The sequence below is a fragment of the Cebus imitator genome, unplaced genomic scaffold (genome assembly GCF_001604975.1).
Source record: "Cebus imitator isolate Cc_AM_T3 unplaced genomic scaffold, Cebus_imitator-1.0 Scaffold217, whole genome shotgun sequence".
In the NCBI taxonomy this organism is placed as follows: Eukaryota; Metazoa; Chordata; class Mammalia; order Primates; family Cebidae; genus Cebus; species Cebus imitator.
In genome coordinates, this window is record NW_016107532.1 from 3,262,293 (window position 1) to 3,280,752 (window position 18,460).

Genomic DNA, 18,460 nt, shown 5'->3' on the forward strand with positions numbered 1-18,460 from the left:
ACGGGGTTTCACCATGTTGACCAGGATGGTCTCGATCTCTTGACCTCGTGATCCACCCGCCTCGGCCTCCCACAGTGCTGGGATTACAGGCTTGAGCCACCGCGCCCGGCCTGAGATAAATTTTCTTAAACCAATAATGTGTGAAATAGTAGAAGCATTCTTTATAAAATCAGCAAAGAGATGAAGATACTCACTATTACTGCTTTTATTCAATATTGTGCTGGAGGGCCTAACTGGAAATGTAAGACAAGAAACATAAATAAAAATAAGATTAGGAAAAAACTAACAGCACTATCATCAATTACAGCCTCATGATTGTCTATTTAAAAAACAAAAGAACCAAATTTCTTCCTCTGCATGACCACATGTAGGAAGAACCAGTGGACCTGGGGTGCTCTTTTGTAGGTACCAAGGTGAGGGGGAGATGGGAGCCGCCCAAGCCCAGCTGCAGAGCAGAGTGGCCTAAGGATGGAGTATTGCCCCCAGTGACAGAAGAAGGTCAAGTTCTGGCCTTGCTATTTCACATTTGGGATACAAGTTCCTGTGCCTCCTGTTCCTTTTGTAGCGCAGGGATATAACAATTGTTGTGAAAGTTAAACACCATTTGTAAAGCACTTAGCATAGTGCCTAATACATAGTAAGCACTGGGTAAATGTTAGCTGTAATAATAATTATTTTTAGAGTTTTGGATCCAGACTCTGCTCTTCTCTGGCCCTTATTTATTCATAGGACAAATTCAGCATCTGCTGCATGCTGGGCCGGGTGCCCAGGCACCTGGGGTACACAGACTATGTCAGAAGAAGGTCCTGCTCTTGGAGCTTAAGGACAAAAAAACAAGTGTATGAGGGTTGTGAAGGAGAGATGAAGGGGGCTACAGCATTGCCTGTAAAACTAGGACATCCAGGGGCTAGGCTTCTTCCCCGATACCCTCACCCGCACTACCTTCTTCAGCTCCCAGTGTCTGCAGGGAGATTCCCTCAAGTCCTCTGAAATTCTTCTCCAGGGGTTTCTGAGGAGCTTGGGCTCGTTGGGCCTGTCTCATCTAGGGTGGGCAGAGCAGGCCATCCCCTAAACAATAGTCTTGGCTTCCCAGCCCCAGCCTGGCAGAGCACTAGCCTCTGGGTTTTAATGAGCTGCCCTGGGTTAGAAACAGGACGTGACTGTGGCTGGCTGAGAATCCTGAAGATCTTATTAAAGAATCATCTCCCTTGTACTTTGGGCTGAAATGCTCTTTCCAACCAAGGATCAAAGCAAACTTGACACACGTTCTCTCATTAATCTCCCCATCCCCTGGGGCGAGAGCAGATCAGTAGCTGTTTTCTCTGGATCTCAAAGGGGGAAGCTGATGCGACATCGACCTGGTGTGGCTTGTGGAAAGACCTCCTCTTCGGTCAGATGCTGAACAGGGACCAGGACCCCGGCATCCTAGCGGCAGCTGTGCCAAATGTCACCCACACTTGTGCCCCATGCCCCCAGCACCATCTCAGGAAGAAGGAAAATATCTCATTAGGCAAACAGACTCAGCCACACCGGCCCTCAGGAGGCAGGAGGAAAGAACTGTAAAGGTTACTCCTTTGCCAGTGCCCTTTTAAATTTCCTGCTTAGAATGTTAGACTGCTCCATGGCTCCGCCTCAGCTAAAGCACTCCCCATGGGGAGCTGGGACTGCTGGGAAATGTGGACCCAGGCACCCTCTGCCTTCACTTCCCCAGGTCCCAAAATAGGGTTTCCTGGGGGTGGGACTGCAAGAGTAGGAGACAGGAACCTTCTTTGTTGAAAATTAAGTACAGCCGGTGCAGTGGCTCACCCCTGTAATCCCAGCACTTTGGGAGGCCAAGACAGGTGGATCACCTGAGGTCAGGAGTTCACAACCAGCCTGGCCAACATGGTCTACTAAAAGTACAAAAATTAGTCAGCCATCGTGGGGGGCATCTGTAATCCCAGCTACTGGGGAGGCTGAGGCAGGAGAATTGCTTGAACCCGGGAGGCGGAGGTTGCAGTGAGCCGAGATCACACCACTGCACTCTAGCCTCAGTGACAGAACAAGACTCCATCTCGAAAAAAGAAAATTAGGTACAGTCTATGTATTTGAAAGTGTTTTCAGAATACAGAATGCTAATTCCATAAAAGGGATTATAATTATACAAACATAAGGGACTATTACAACGATGCGATCATTGTAGCATAATATATAATACTCTAAGGCAGTGTAGCCGGCTGTGTAGTCAGACTGCCTGGTTTGGAATGGGGCTCCATCACTCACTAGCATTGAGACCTTGGGCAAATTGCTTAACCCTCTCTGTCTCAATTTCTTCAGTGAAAAATGAGTATAATAATAGTATCCATCTTGTGAGATCGCAATGGGGATAAAAGGAGATGATATGTGTAAGGCGGTTGAACAGTTTCTGACATAGTGAGCACTTAGCTAATATGCTTACTATGGCAATCTGATTGCTGGGACAGGAATAGAATTACATACATGTAAAAGGATTATGGTTGGTTGATCTCTTTTCTTGTTTTGTATGGGGAAGAAGTTTAAAGATGAGGGGATAAGAGTTTCAAATCAGCTCAATTCTGTCTCACTCCCCAAGGAAAACCTTATTCACTAGAGTGTCAGGTAGAAACCCTGCTTTTCTTTGCTGAATGACCTTGGTCTTTGTGACCCATAAGTGGAATCTTGTCTTTACCTGGAAGGCATCCATCTACTCATAATGCCCAGGAACAGCCCCTGATCCTCACCCCTGTCAATATGTCCCTGGAGTTGGGCTGAACTTCTCCAGCATGACTTCTGCATTCCAAAAATTCCATCCCTGCCATTGGTACACTGTTTCAAAAGAGAAATGAAAAACCAGGGAGACAGGTCTGGGGCAGATATAAGAGAGAATGAGTAAATATGTGTTTGGAATTATTACCAGGTCAACATTAGGAAATCTGGTGTGTCACCCTCTACATCAATAGATTAAAGGAGAGCTATGTGTGATCATTTCAGCAAGTGCCAAAAAGCATTTGATAAAATTTAATACCCATTCCTACCTTCCTAATGGGCAGTGGAGGTGGGGAACTAAATATAGAAGAGCTAAAAATAGAAAGTAACTGTCATTATTTGCAAACGATATTATCATTTAATTGAAAGACTTAAGATAATCGATGACAATCTATTAGAACCAATAAGGGAGTTCAGCAATGTAGCCAAATACAAGATCTGCATGCAGAAATCAGCAGCTTTCCTATATTCTGGAAAAAAGGAGTTTGAAAATGTAATTTTAAAAGGAACAGGTGTGCGCAATGGCTCATGCCTGTAATCCCATCACTTTGGGAGGCCAAGGCGGGCGGATTGCTTGAGGTCAGGAGTTCGAGACCCTGTCTCTACTAAAAATGCAAAAATTAGCTGGGTGTGGTGGCACTCGCCTGTAATGCTAACTACTAAGGAGGCTGAGGCAAGAGATCCTGGGAGGCAGAGGTTGTAGTGAGTCAAGATTGCACCACTGCACTCCAGCCTGGTCAACAGCAAGATTCAGTCTCAAAAAAATAAAAATAAAAAAGGAGACTATTCACAATATAGCAAAGATCATGTAATAACTAGTAATAAACTTATCAAGAAATGTTTAATACCCATGTGAGGAAAATTGTAAAATTTTACTAAAGACTGTAAAGGTGTGAATAAATGGAAAGAGATATCAGTTCCTAGGTGGGAATGTGATATTGTAAAGATGCCAGCTTTCCTCATATTAATCTATAAATTCAAAATAATCCAAATTTAAATCTTAGCAGGATTTGTCATAGAACTTCATAAGCTGATTCTAAAATCATATGTAAGATTGGGTGCCTAAAAATAGCCAAGAAAAAGAGCAATGGAATGATATATGATAAAACCACAGTAATTACAACAGTGAGGTACTGGAAAAGGAATGGACATAATGAAACAGAAGGGAGAGTCCAGAAACAAATTCATGTCCTTTTTTTTTTTTCTTTTTTCCAGACAGACTCTTTCTCTGTCACCCAGGCTGGAGTACAATGACGCCATCTTGGCTCACTGTAACCTCCATCTCCCAAGTTCAAGTGATTCTCCTGCCTCAGCCTCCCGAGTAGCTGGGATTACAGGCGCCCACCACCATGCCTGGCTAATTTTTGTATTTTTAGTAGAGTTGGAGTTTCACCATGTTGGCCAGGCTGGTCTCAAACTCCTGACCTCAGGTGACCTGCCCACCTCAGCCTTCCAAAGTGCTGGGATTACAGGTGTGAGCCACCATGCCAGGCACAAATTCATGTTTCTATGAGACTTTAGTTATGTTAAATTTGGCATTTCAAATTGGAGAAGGAGGAATGCACTATTCAATAAATGACCATGAGGATAATTACTTACCAATTAGAAAGAAAAGATATTAAACCTCCTCACCCAGTTCACACACACAAAAATTCCATCACCATGATGACCTAAATGTAAGAAATAAAAAGTATTAGACAGAAATAAGAGTGTTTATTACCTAGGAGAAGAAATGTCTTCATAAGTATGATGTAAAAGTTATAAAAGAAAAGATTGACATGTCTGACCATTTAAGTATTGAAAACTTCACTATGGCCAGGGTAGGATATTTTTTCCAGGAATGCATGGTTGGTTTGATACCAGGAATGATATTAAATAAATTACCATGGCAACAAAATAAGGGAGAAAAAAAAGGCATAATATATTAGGAGTTGCTGAAAGAGCATTGATAAAATTCTAGACTTTCCTAATAATAACCCCAAGTAAAACAAAAATAGAAGAAGTTGCTATTGTGATAAAGACTACTTATATAAAACTAATGTCTAAATAGTGAAGCATTAAAGCCATTTCCTTTAGAATCAGAAACAAAACAGGAATGTACATTATCATCATTATTATTCAACATTGTTTTAGAAGTTCTAGACTGCAGGCTGGGTATGGTGGCTCATGCCTATAATCCCAGCACTTTGGGAGGCTGAGGTGGGTGGGTCACCTGATTGGGAGTTCAAGACAAGCCTAACCAACATGGTGAAACCCTGTCTCTACTAAAAATACAAAAAATTAGCCAAGCATGGTGGCAGATGCCTGTAATCCCAGCTACTCGGGAGGCTGAGGCAGGAGAATTACGTGAACCCAAGAGACAGAAGTTGCAGTGAGCCGAGATCACACCATTGCACTCTAGACTGGATAACAAGAGTGAAACTCTGTCTCGGAGAAAAAAAAAAAGTTCTAGACTGCAATAGACAAATGAAATATTTGGTATGAGTATGAAGAAGCAAAAGTAAAAAATTTTTCCTCTTCTAATACATAATTGTATACTTAGAAAACCCAGTAAGTTCTAATAAAAATAAATGAAATTAATAAGAGAGTTTGGGGGTGGTAGCTTTTTTTTTTTTAATTTTAAATTTAAAATCTTTAATTATATAATGGAATGCTTCACAGATTTGCATATCATCCTTGTGCAGGGGCCATGCTAATCTTCTCTATATTGTTCCAATTTTAGTACATGTGCTGCCGAAGCGAGCACTGGGGGTGGTCGATATAGGGCAAATATATAAAATTGGCTGTGTTACTCCATACTAGCAGTTATCAGCTGGAAATGTAAATGGGGAAAAGTGTTCCATCCACAAGAGCAATTAAGTACATAAAATACCTGAGAATTATATTAAAAGGACAATTAACAGAAATAACTGAAGAGAGAGAAAACTATAAAATCTTATTGAGGGACATAAAAAATACCTAAACAAATAGAAAGGCAGTAGCCACAATCTTGCCTGAAAGGGTTTAATACACTTGGCTGCTAAAAGCTTATGTAAAGTAAAAAATAAAATAATAGGCTCAGTATAATAAATATGCAAATGTAACGCAATTCAAACTGGAGTCCCAATAGGATTTTTGTGGGAAGAGGGGGTTCTGGGTAAAGTAGCATAATAAATGCCTGAAAATAGCCAAGAAAGCTATAGAAAAGAAAAAGTAATGAAGAAGTTGTTGCCTTACTATCTGAAAAGCATACTGTAAAGTAATATCATGGAAACAGTGTGGCACTGGCCCAAGAATAGACAGAGACACTTGCAGGCTATGAATGGTAAGAAAAAAAAGAATAAACAAATGGATTCATGGAACATACTAGAAAGCCCAGTAAGAGACCTCTGAAAATATAGTCATTTGAGTATGACAAAGATAGTATTTCAAATGAGGAAGAGATATAATTGGTCGTGGCACAAATATTTTTACTCTTGAGGGATGAAACAGAAACCAGCCATTGGGAGTGGGTGGAAGGGGCCTTGGAGTGCTAGCGGGGGCACTTGGTCAGGCCTGGGGTAGGATTGGTCCTCAGCTCCGCCGTGTCTCGCCCAGGTGTCGCCACGGTGATGGTAGTAGAGGACAGTACACTGCAGGTGGTGGTGCGGGTGCGGCCCCCCACCCCTCGGGAGCTGGACAGTCAGCGGCGGCCGGTGGTGCAGGTGGTGGATGAACGGGTGCTGGTGTTTAACCCTGAGGAGCCCGACAGAGGGTTTCCTGGCCTGAAATGGGGCAGCACCCATGATGGCCCCAAGAAGAAGAGCAAAGACCTGACCTTTGTCTTTGACCGGGTCTTTGGTGAGGCGGCCAGCCAACAGGATGTGTTCCAGCACACCACACACAGCATCCTGGACAGCTTCCTCCAAGGCTACAACTGCTCAGGTGAGAATCTCAGCCCTGCCTGGCAGCAGCCTGGCCTCCCTGCCTCCTCCTAAGGGAAGGGTTTCATGTGGCTTCTGGCATGTGCCCACCTCCCCCCAGCTGGGCATGATTTACTGAGGAGTTTTGTACGATGTCCCATCATGCTCTGCGGGCCCCCCATTCATTCATTCAATCGTTATATGTGGGAGGCACTCTACTGGGCCCAGGGCTGCAACAGCAAATCAGACAGGATGGTCCCTGGAGGGGAGAAGATGCCACTCAGATCACACACACCCACAGTGTCTGGGGATAAACCAGGGTAAGTGGTGAGAGGGAGATGACAATGGGCCTTCAACACCGAAAGCAGCCTCTCCTGCAGAAGGAAGGCATAGCCCGCACCCATAGCAGAGATCCGGTCCTCCCAAATCCGCTGGCCTAGCAGGGAGCAGAACAAACACAGGGAATGCCAACCCTACAGTGGGAACATGGAAGGTTGGATTAGTGGGAGCAGCGGAGCAGGGAACACAGGAGGCAAAGGAACAGCGCCTGTGGGAGGAGGGAAGGGCTGAGCTGGGTGGCCAGGCACTGGAGTCCTCCCAACTCTGTTCTCTGCAGTGTTTGCCTACGGGGCCACCGGGGCTGGGAAGACACACACCATGCTTGGAAGGGAGGAGGACCCCGGCATCATGTACCTGACCACTGTGGAACTGTACAAGCGCCTGGAGGCCCGCCAGCAGGAGAAGCACTTCGAGGTGCTCATCAGCTACCAGGAGGTCAGCTGCCCCTGCCCTATGCCTCATTCTCACAACTACCTGTGGGGAAGTGAGCCCATGGGGTGGAGTGAGCTGGTGTGGGACAGAGTGGCAGGAAATGGAGAGCTGGGGCCCCTCAAGGGGATAGATACAGCTCAGTGAGATGTTGCACTAGAGACACCCGCCTGCTCACCCTGCTGTGGTCATGTAACTCAGTCCTGGGAAGTGCCACTCCTATGGGTGTCTCAGACACGCCCTGGCCTCAGCTCCCCCGTCCAGCAGCTAGGGAGAGGTTTCCTGATGGGCCGCTCTCCCTCAGGCCTCTTCCTTGCTTCCTTTCCCAGGTGTACAATGAGCAGATCCACGATCTCCTGGAGCCCAAGGGACCCCTTGCCATCCGCGAGGACCCCGACAAGGGGGTGGTGGTGCAAGGACTTTCTTTCCACCAGGTGTGGGATTGGGTTGGGGTAGGATGATCGGCCCCATGGGTCCTTGGGGTTCCCTCACAAAACCATTTGGGGATGCCCTGGGTCCTGTGGTGGTGGGGGCAGTGGTGGTGGTAGCAAGTGGGTGACTTGGGTTCTGAAGAGCAGCCCTTCCTGTTAGGGGAAAGGTCCTGGTCAGAGAACCCACAGCCCCGTTCCTGGGCCTCTCCTCTGTAGCCAGCCTCAGCCGAGCAGCTGCTGGAGATGCTGACCAGGGGGAACTGTAACCGCACGCAGCACCCCACCGATGCCAATGCAACTTCCTCCCGCTCCCATGCCATCTTCCAGGTGAGGAGCCATGGGTCAGAGCCTGAAGCCAGGGCTCCTGAAGCCCAGCTCTCCCTCACCTCTGCCATCTGCCTTCAGATCTTCGTGAAGCAGCAGGACCGGGTTCCAGGACTGACCCAGGCCATCCAGGTGGCCAAGATGAGCCTGATTGACCTGGCTGGCTCAGAGCGGGCATCCAGCACCCATGCGAAGGGGGAGCGGCTGCGGGAGGGCGCCAACATCAACCGCTCTCTGCTGGCGCTCATCAATGTCCTCAACGCCCTGGCCGACGCAAAGGTAAAGTAGCGCAGACCAGTGTTTTCCCCAGGATAGCAACCAAGCTCCTGAACCCAGGGCCAAAGGCCACAGGGCCCCATCCTGGGTCAGTGCCACAGCCGCCTGACCCCATACCCGCTCATTGACCCCCAGGGCCGCAAGACCCATGTGCCCTACAGGGACAGCAAACTAACCCGCCTGCTCAAAGACTCCCTTGGGGGCAACTGCCGCACAGTGATGATCGCTGCCATCAGCCCCTCCAGCCTGGCCTACGAGGACACGTACAACACCCTCAAGTATGCCGACCGGGCCAAAGAGATCAGGCTCTCGGTGCGTGCCAGGCAGGGCCGGCTCGGGTGTGGGGCAGCTCCAACCCTGGATCGGGAAGGGGCGGGACCCAGGCAGCTCCCACAGATCCCTGGGCCAAGTGTCCTCAAGGCAGAAAAAAGTTCTGGGCCAGGCGTGGTGACTCATGCCTTAATCTCAGTACTTTGGGAGGCTAAAGAGGGCGGATCACCTAGGTCAGGAGTTCGTGACCTGGCCGGGCAACATGGTAAAACCCTGCCTCTACTAAAAATACAAATATTAGCTGGGCATGATGGTGGGTGCCTATGATCCCAGCTATTCCACAAGCTGAAGCAGAAGAATCATTTGAACCCAGGAGTTGGAGGTTGCAATGAGCCGAGATCTGAGATACCGCCACTGTACTCCAGTCTGGGTGACAGAACTCAACTCTGTCTCAAAAAGATGAGAAGTTTCTCTGTCTTCAGAGTCTTTGTGATAGAAGTGACACAGTTCCCATCCCTGAGTAGGAAGCCACCAGCTGAGAGAGGCAAGATGGTCTCCAAAACCAAGGGCGACGGCAGGAGGGTGGCCTCTCATTGGCCAGTGATCTAGTTCAGACTTGTTTTTAGCAGCAGGAGCATATTTTCAGCAAAACATAAACACCAATATGTGCTTCTGCCACATCTGCTTGACCCCTCCCTCTGGCCCTCCCCTCAGTGAGCCCTGGCTCTCCTGGGACCCCTGCAAGAACACGCTAACCGTGGCAAGACGGTCTTAGTCATGGAGTCAGGGGTCTTCTGCCCCTTGCTGTGGTCTCAGGCACAATACTGGCCTTCTCTGCTGTGTCTCTCTACTTGTGAGGGTGGGTCATGGGGACGTGGGTGAGACCTAGTGCAGTGCCTGTCTGTTGGAGGTGGCTGATAAAAGCTGCTTTGAATGAACAAATAAATCTCTCTCCTGTGCCTCATCTCAGCTGAAGAGCAACGTGACCAGCCTGGACTGTCACATCAGCCAGTATGCTACCATCTGCCAACAGCTCCAGGCCGAGGTGAGGTGCCCGCCTTGGGGGCTGGCTGTGGGGGCAGAGAGCCAGAGGCAGGAGCTTGAGGGTGCAGCCGGGGCTCTGTCTGCCCGTCCCCTCCTGTGCTTAGCTAGGGCTCTCAGGGGCTGGGCTGCTTCTGTTCTAGGTAGCTGCTCTAAGGAAGAAGCTCAAGGTATATGAAGGGGGAGGCTGGCCCCCACAGGACCTCCCAGGAGCCCCCAGGTCGGAACCACCACCACAACAGTGAGTTCTACTACGCGTTCCTTCCCCCACCCTGCAGCTCAGCCAGGACGGGGAGCCAGTCCCCCTTCTCCAGTTTCTGGAGGGCTAGGGCTCCTTGCTTCTGCTCCAGTCCCTAGGGCTAAGGGTTTGTACCCAGTGCCTGCCCAGCAACTGCGTGTCACCTAGAATGCTCTTGTGTCAAATGAGTAAATGGCACCCCAGCCCCTATGAGTGGGACCTACTGTTCGAGAGAAGGTGAACTTAGGAGTGTGTGTCATTGTCTCTCAAACCAGAAAATCCTGACTTTTCCTACCCTCAGCTACTGCCCATTTGTCACCTAAGCATCTGTCCCTTATGGACTTTATATGACCTGGGTGCCACAGAGATCCCACCTGCTCCCTGCTCTCCCACCTGCCCCACATCCTGCCTCTCAAACCCTCCTTTCTCGCTTAGCCTTCCCAGCTCCCCCTTGCCACCCCACCATCCCAGCCAGCCCTGCACGCCAGAGCTCCCTGCATGGCCTGGAGCCCTTCAAGAGGAGAGTCTGGCGACAGAGGCCCAGGTAGAGAGGGCCATGGAAGGGACCTCTTCAGACCAGGAACAGTGCCCAAGGGACCAGGATGAAGGCCCAGCTGAGGAGGTAGGGCTTGTGGGTGTGAGGCCTGGGTATCGGCAGGGCTTGAAGCTGGTGGGATATTGGAAGAAATGGCTCTCCCAGACTCAGAGTCCCTTCAGTCCCATCTCTCTACGTGGATGTCTTGCACCTTAGTCGTTAGGAGGCTTTCAGATCCTGTGCAGGAAAGAGAAATAGTCTATGGGATCCTTGTGTGTTTGGAAGTGACCAGGACCTGGTCATCCTAGGAGCTGTCATTTCCACTCTTGGAGGAGGGAAGGATTTTAGAAGCTGTTTATAAAGGTGGGGAGGCCATCCTGGTCCCTCTACCTGTACCTTCTCCTTCCTCTTTAGGTTCCAACCCAGATGCCAGAGCAGAACCCCACACATGCACTGCCAGAGTCCTCTGGCCTGACCCTGCAGCCCAAGCCAGTCATGGGCCACCTCTCAGCACAGGAACTGGACAAGGACCGTTCTAAGCAGTAGGTATCTTCTTGCTGTACTCTGGAATCCAGGTGGGAAGCGATGGATTCAGCCTCCCTGGGGGTGGGAATTGGTGTTAAGCACAAAAGCTCTGTCTCTTCATCAGCACTGTCCTTTACCTGGTTTCACCTCCTTGATGTTATTATCACCTACTTGATTAACTTATCATCACCTCTACTTACTCCTCTACATAGCTGGACGCCCAGCAGCAGAGGGAAGCAAAACATGAGTCCATCCGGGCAGCCTACGGGCTCCAGGTCAGGGCAGAGTGGCTGGGGTAGCGTTTTGCTTTCCAGTCTGAGGCCAGGCTGTCTGTCCACAGTCAGAAGGGGGCTGCCAAGGGAAGCTGAACGTCAGGCTGGGGCAGGGACAGCCTTCCTGAGCCAATGTTTATCGTGTGTCTTCATCAACGGATTGACTGTGGCTATTTTTTCTCAGAAGTAAATACAAATCACGACTCAAAGCAAAAGAAAAGTGGATTTTGGACCATTCTTTCTATGCTTCATAGAAAGATGCTGCTAATATTTTTCTCCTTGGCCCCCAGTTCCTAAATCCCCTGCCACTTAGCTCTGCTACTGCCATCCTGCTCTTCCCTCCCCAACACGCTTCACGCTAGGCAGTGTATTTAAAGCTTCCGGACAGAAGGGCTTGTTTAATTTTATTTCTTGTTGGGGAGTGTCTGTTCCCGACTCAGCAAAAATACTGCAGTCTGAATAATCGGCTGCTCATTATCTGTCTCCTGCTATTGGGGCCTGCCTGAGGCCCTGGAGGGACAAGGATGTGCTGGTGGGACATCCCCCTGATCTCCAGGGAACAGCTATGAGCTCCTACCGATGACCCAGGGTCCCTCTGCTAGCGGTCCCCTGTTATGAGGAGAGAGGACACCAGGGTCCTTATTTCTGCTCTGGCTTTGTGGTCTCCAACAAATTGCTTCAACCTTGGCCTTGAATTGGGGATCATAGCCCCCAGTCTCCCTACTTCTTAGGGGTGAAGTACTAATAAAATGTGACAAATCTCCGTGTTTGGAAACATCCTAACAACCAGATAGTTGAAAATAATTTCCCTTTGATTTTAGAACTGACAATCTTAGACCACTATGGCACTGAGTAGATCTTAGATTTTCCGGTTCAGTCGTTTTTTCAGATTTTTTTTTTATTGTTTTTAGCTACAAAATTCTTTCTTCAAATGAAATCTTATGCTGAAGTCTAAGGCATAGAACAGACAAAATAGAGTTAAGATGGGTTTTTGAAACCTAATTGGAAAGTTCCTGATGTAGAGCAGCTCCCCATTTGTCTGATGGGGCACTGAGCCCTTTGCCCAGGCTTACATAGCAAGAGGGGCGGGGCCAGAGAGGGACAGGGCCAGAGCGGGACGGGGCCAGAGCCTGGGTCTGACATCCAGGCCTCAGCATTTCCCCCAAACGCACACTCTTTGCAATTGTCTAATCTTCCCTGTGATGTGTGGCTCTTGCAGATATAGAATGAGTTTCTGCTGTGTCCGTTTTAATTTATATCCGAGGCTGCTTTATAAAATGATTTTGTGTTCCCTGAGCACACCCTGACTGAGGGCAGTGGAGGGGGGTTCAGAGATGTCCAGGCCGGTAGAAAGAACTACCTGAGGATAAATCATTTTCCATGGATAATTCCCACTGAGATAATTGTGTTTATTCTTTTATCATAGGTGTGCCTTACAGAAAGAGAATGTGCTTTATTAGAATCTAAATTTACAATATCAATAATTGCATTACACTCATAATTTCCTTTAAATAGCCCCCCAGTGCCTGTGAAATATGCCTTGATTCACACAGACTTTTTCAGGATCCCAATCACTAAATAGAAAGCATAGACTGAATGTGTTTTTGAGGGTCTTCTTGGAACCACAATGAACACAGCCTATCTTACATAATCTCTTATCCTAACCAGCAAGAAGTTATTACAGGCCGGGCGCGGTGGCTCAAGCCTGTAATCCCAGCACTTTGGGAGGCAGAGGCGGGTGGATCACGAGGTCAAGAGATCGAGACCATCCTGGTCAACACGGTGAAACCCCGTCTCTACTAAAAATACAAAAAATTAGCTGGGCATGGTGGTGCGTGCCTGTAATCCCAGCTACTCAGGAGGCTGAGGCAGGAGAATTGCCTGAACCCAGGAGGCGGAGGTTGCGGTGAGCCGAGATCGCGCCATTGCACTCCAGCCTGGGTAACATGAGTGAAAAAACGTCTCAAAAAAAAAAAAAAAAAAGAAGTTATTACTTCTGATTTACAGGAAACAATAGTTAGCTAGACCTACAATGCTTATTACATGCCTGGTATTCCATAAACATTTTGTATGTAAAATAACTCATTCAGCCTTTCAAATAACCCTATGAGGTGGGTGCATTTGTTACCCCCATTCTAAGGGTTGTGGAGACTGAGGTTAACCAGTGCATACAAGACCATACAGCTGGCAGATGTTGGAGCCAGGATGTGAGTGGGAAGCTGTCAGTCTGACTTGAGCCAGGTTCTTTACTGCCCACTTGCACTGCCATTAGGGTAGATGAATTCATGATCACAGCGTTAGTAAGTGGCAGAGCCAAGAGGAGACTCAGACCTTCCGAGTCCAAGGCCACCTAGCGGCCTCTCCCTACTTCTCAGATCACTGTCTTTGTCATGGGGCGTGTTTAGTGGGAGACACCTCCCGCCATTACCTGTGGCCATCCTGGCTGGCCTTGGCCTTCAGCAAAGGCATAGCAGAGCCGGAACTGTGGCTAGGAGGGTGTTGAGTCTGGCCAGCCCTTCTGAGGCAAGTCAGGAGGGAGCCAGGGGACCAGTTCCGGCTCCTCAACCACAGTTGGAGTGATGGGGACAGGTGCATGGCATAGAGGCTCCTGGTCAGGCTGGGTCTGTGTAGGGCTAGGAATCCCATTCCTTCTGTTCCAGGTTGGCCCTAAAGATCCTGTGCCTGGCCCAGCAGCAATACTCCCTGCTCCAAGCAGCCAACCTCCTGACCCCCGACATGATCACAGAGTTTGAGACGCTACAGCAGCTGGCGCAAGAAGAAAACATTGAGCCCGGGGCAGAGGCCTCTAGGACTTCCGGCCTGGCCAGGGGGTTACCTCTGGCTCAAGAGCTGTGTTCAGAGTCAAGTGAGTCTCACCCTGCTCTGCCCTGCCTCTGGGTGCTGTCTCCAAGGCCCCACTGGGGCCAAGGGGTATCCAGGGGCCTCAGTTGCTGGGTTTTGCTGCCGTAGGAGGCTGGCCTCTGGGATCCAGACTTGTGCACACAGAGAGGCGCCAGGAGACCTGAGGGGTTATGGGCTTCTTCATGTCTCCAGTGTCTGGCTCCCCAAGTTCTACAAATTCTCCATCCTTCTGTGCAGTCCCTGATCTTCCCTCAGCACCCTCCTCTTCTTTTCCCAGAGCCTTTGGGATATACTGGCCCTGTCACCCGGACCATGGCGAGGCAGCTGAGTGGCCCCCTACACACGCTGGGGATTCCACCTGGACCTAACTGCTCCCCAGCCCAGGGATCCCGATGGCCCATGGAGAAGAAGAAGAGGAGGAGACCACGCCCCTTGGAACCAGACAGTCCCACGGCCCTAAAGCGGGGCATCAAGCGCCAGCGCCAGTCCTTTCTGCCCTGCCTGAGGAGAGGGTCTCTGCCTGATGCCCAACCTTCACTGGGGCCCAGCACCCCCCAAGGAGAAAGGGCCTCCTCCCCCTGCCCTTCCCCTCGCTTCTGCCCAGCCACAGTCATCAAAAGCCGGGTGCCCCTGGGTCCTTCGGCCATGCAGAACTGTTCTACCCCTCTGGCCCTACCCACTCGAGACCTCAATGCCACCTTCGATCTCTCCGAGGAGCCTCCCTCAAAGCCCAGTTTCCATGAGTGCATTGGCTGGGACAGAGTCCCCCAGGAGCTGAACAGGCTAGACCAGCCCTTCATCCCCAGGTGGGTCTCCCAGTCTCATTCCCACCCCTCCTGTCAGGGGGTTAGTGGTCAGCAACGGACTTCTTGGTGCTGCCAAGAAGTATGGAGGGCAGCCTGACTCTTGGAGCTGGGACGGTTCCTATCTGTTCCCCTTTGGTTTTGATCCACTTTGCCCCCCAGGCCCAGGAGAGCAGGACATACAGTTACCAGGAGGCATGACTTCTCTTGGGGCCCTTGCCTGGTCTGTCCATGCTGCAAAGCCACCTGCTCTGTGCTGATTTGTGGCATGCTCATGAGTAGCTAACGGGACCCCAACTTGGAAAGAGTCAGCAGGGAACAAGAATGAAAGAGGGGAGCCCACCCCTACTGTTCGTCTCTTTACTTGGGCTCTTTAACCCCAGCTGCATTCTGTGTTCCACTGGGAAATACCTCTTTCTGCCACTTCTACTACAGATTCTGGCCTCCAACTCAGCATCTGGAACAGGAAAGAGGGTCCTCAGAAAACTCAGTTCAGTATTTTCTAGTGAGAAGATGAAGCTCTCACTTCCCCTTCCCACACACATGGCAGGGTAGGGGAATGGCAGCCAGCTCAGGACAGTCCAAGGCCAAGAACCAGTGGTGGACTGATCTGCACCTGCGGGGCAGAGGCCGGCAGGCTGCCCGCCTGTGCCTCCCTCCCCTTCCACAGCCCAAGAAGCAGCTCTCAGTAACAACCGTGGAGCCGGGCAGGTGGAAGGGTGAAATTGTTTGAACTCCAGTTCCCTGGGTGCACCAGAAACTGACATCTGGATGTCCTCCCAGAGCAGGCCTGTCACTCAGCTGTCAGCCAGGCCGAGTGAGGCAGGGAGAAGAATCCACCTCTTTGTAGAAGAAACCTCAGAGGTCATCTTGTCCAACCACCCTCCTCCACACCCGAGCTGGGGGCTGAAGGGAGGAAGCGGCTGGCCCCACTTCTGGTTCCCAGCTGATCAGCCTCCTTCCCCTTCCTCCCTCCTCAGGGGACCCATGCTCCTGTTCACCACGAAGGGCCCCAAACCAACATCTTCCCTCCCTGGAACCTCTGCCTGCAAGAAGAGGCATGTTGTGAGGTGAGGTTTGGGAGGTGTCGGCTGTTGGGGGCAAGGAGCTCTCACCAGGGCATTGGACACCTGGGTTGACTCTGGGCCCCCAGTGTCTCTGTCTCTGGATCCCTGGGGCAAGCAGCCGAGGTCCTGTGAGCAGGGCCAGCATCTAGTTCTCCAACTGAGGTTTCCTTGGCCCTTGCTATCCCAGGATCACCCCAGAGCTGATTCATGAAGGAGGTGCTTAGCACCTATTGATCCATTGATCCATGAGGGATGCAGTGCACACCATTCATCCAGTGAAGGGACTCTCCACCCTCCCCACTACTTCCCTCCCATGGTCCCAGCCCCATGGACTGCGTCTTCCGCCCTCAGATCCTGTCCTGGAAGCTCCCACTGGTGCCCAGCATCCTTTAATCTCAGGTCTTAGTGTCAAGTACTTACACCCCCAGCTCAATGCACACCCATAGACCAGAGACAGCTGTAACCTTCCACCTTCCTTTCTTTCCTCAGTTCCTCCATCTCCCGTGGCCGCAGCCGCATCGCCCGCCTCCCCAGCAGCACCTTGAAGAGGCCAGCTGGACCCCTTGCACACAGGTGACTGGCACTAGGGACAGGGATAGCCTGGGCCATGGAGGCCAATGAAGACAGGAAGCAGGAGGAGACAGGGTGGGCTGGGACCCAGAAGAAAGGAGGGCCTGGATATTGCCAAGCATCTCAGGGACACTGCTGCTGAGAGGTGGAAGGTAGGCTGGAGGACAGAGGGACAGAGCCTCACTTTCCCTCCTCCCTGCACTCCCGGCCACCCATCCCACCGGCCTGCAGAGCTGCCCTTGAGTCCCCGGTACCCTAGCAACCAGAGAAGTGGAAAGGACCTCGTCAGGGTGGGGAGAGTGCTGTCAGCGGGGAACGGTGTCACCAAGGTGTCCTGACCCCCCCCAGCCCCACTATGCTGGACACCCCTCTTGGACCTGGAACCACCTGCACCAGGAGCCCAGACCTGCTTTCCTTACCTGGGAGCAATTAGTGCCAACACACCTTCGCTGTATTACCATCCCTCCCCAGCCACCCATCCTGCCACTCACCCCCTGTTAATCCCCTGTTATACTCAGCTTCTTGCCATGTACATATTCATTTGTGAGTGTTAACATGTTGCTGTTTTTTTGGGTTTTCGTTTTTGTTTTCAGATTGTGTTTCACTCTGTCACCTAGGCTAGAGTATAGTGGTGCAATCTCGGCTCACTGCAATCTCCGCCTCCTGGGTTCAAGTAATTCTCCTGCCTCAGCCTCCCAAGTAGCTGGGATTACAGGTGCCTGCCACCACACCCAGCTAATTTTCAAATTTTTAGTAGAAACAGCAGTGTCACCATGTTGGCCAGGCTGGTCTTGAACTCCTGACCTCAGGTGATCTGCCCAAAGTGCTGAGATTACAGGTGTGAGCCACCGTGCCCAGCCCATGTTGCTGTTTTAAAGGTGTTGCCATGTTCCCTCCCTCATTTTTTATTTTAATTTTATTTTTTATTTTTTGAGACTGAGTCTCACTCTGTCGCCGAGGCTTGAGTGCAGTGGCATGATCTCAGCTCACTGTAACCTCCACTTCCCGGGTTCAAGCAATTCTCCTGCCTCAGCCTCCTAAGTAGTTGGGACTAAAGGTGTGTGCCACCACACCCAGCTATTTTTTTTAAATTTTATTTTATTTTTGTATTTTTAATAGAGATAGGTTTTCATTGTGTTAGCAAGGATGGTCTGGATCTCCTGACCTCGTGATCCTCCTGCCTTTGCCTCCCAAAGTGCTGGGATTACAGGTGTGAGCCACCACGCCCAGCCTCCCCCTTCATTTATGATGCCTCCATGCAGGCAGATGGCTTTTGGGCTCTCTTCCACACCTATCTCTAACACAGGCCCCACACTGATGGCCACGGGCAGTGGAGGAGGAATAAGGATGAGTTGGGGAGTGGGGAGACGCAGGTTGGCTCTTCCTGGTTTCTGAGAGAGAGACATCTTCATCCCTACTCCCCTGAGCCCCCAGCTACAGTCCTGGTGAAGATGTGGATGATAATGGTGCCTTGATTTCCAAAAGAAGACAGCTTTATTGTTTCACTCTATTGTAAATAGGATATACATTCAGTGTAAAATAAAATGCAAAGAAAGGGGAATTCAGCCTTAATGCTGCACCTAGATATAAATGCTAATGATACTTGGGTTTATGGCCTTCTGATCCTTTATTTCTGCATACACACACACACACGCACGCACGTATATTTTTGGTATAACAATAAACTGTCTCCATCCTTGGTGTGTGTGTCTCTCTGTGCACCTAGATAGGATAGCAGCACCTTTCCTTTCTCACCTCCCTGCTCTTAAAACCTCAGGAAACTTCTGAGTATATAGAGACAGCAGTTCCCACTCTGCCTCCTCCTGGAGCCTGG

General features: G+C 50.1%; 1 protein-coding gene and 1 non-coding gene across 2 annotated transcripts in view; one reads left to right on the top strand and one right to left on the bottom strand.

Moving 5' to 3' along the window:
- KIF18B (kinesin family member 18B) overlaps window positions 1-17,278 on the top strand; it is a 21,186-nt gene extending 3,908 nt beyond the window's left edge. Inside the window, exons 2-15 of the mRNA XM_037746004.1 lie at window positions 6,340-6,666; window positions 7,261-7,418; window positions 7,742-7,846; window positions 8,060-8,170; window positions 8,249-8,446; window positions 8,579-8,755; window positions 9,684-9,758; window positions 9,898-9,995; window positions 10,464-10,614; window positions 10,942-11,069; window positions 13,985-14,190; window positions 14,464-14,992; window positions 15,970-16,059; window positions 16,546-17,278. Coding sequence (XP_037601932.1) covers window positions 6,354-6,666; window positions 7,261-7,418; window positions 7,742-7,846; window positions 8,060-8,170; window positions 8,249-8,446; window positions 8,579-8,755; window positions 9,684-9,758; window positions 9,898-9,995; window positions 10,464-10,614; window positions 10,942-11,069; window positions 13,985-14,190; window positions 14,464-14,992; window positions 15,970-16,059; window positions 16,546-16,633 — 2,427 coding nt within the window. The 5' untranslated portion in view covers window positions 6,340-6,353 and the 3' untranslated portion in view covers window positions 16,634-17,278. The remainder of the gene's footprint in view (window positions 1-6,339; window positions 6,667-7,260; window positions 7,419-7,741; window positions 7,847-8,059; window positions 8,171-8,248; window positions 8,447-8,578; window positions 8,756-9,683; window positions 9,759-9,897; window positions 9,996-10,463; window positions 10,615-10,941; window positions 11,070-13,984; window positions 14,191-14,463; window positions 14,993-15,969; window positions 16,060-16,545) is intronic.
- LOC119474205 lies at window positions 5,403-5,509 on the bottom strand. The gene has a single exon (XR_005203491.1). It is a non-coding gene; the product is annotated as a U6 spliceosomal RNA (small nuclear RNA).
- Window positions 17,279-18,460: the final 1,182 nt, after the last annotated feature.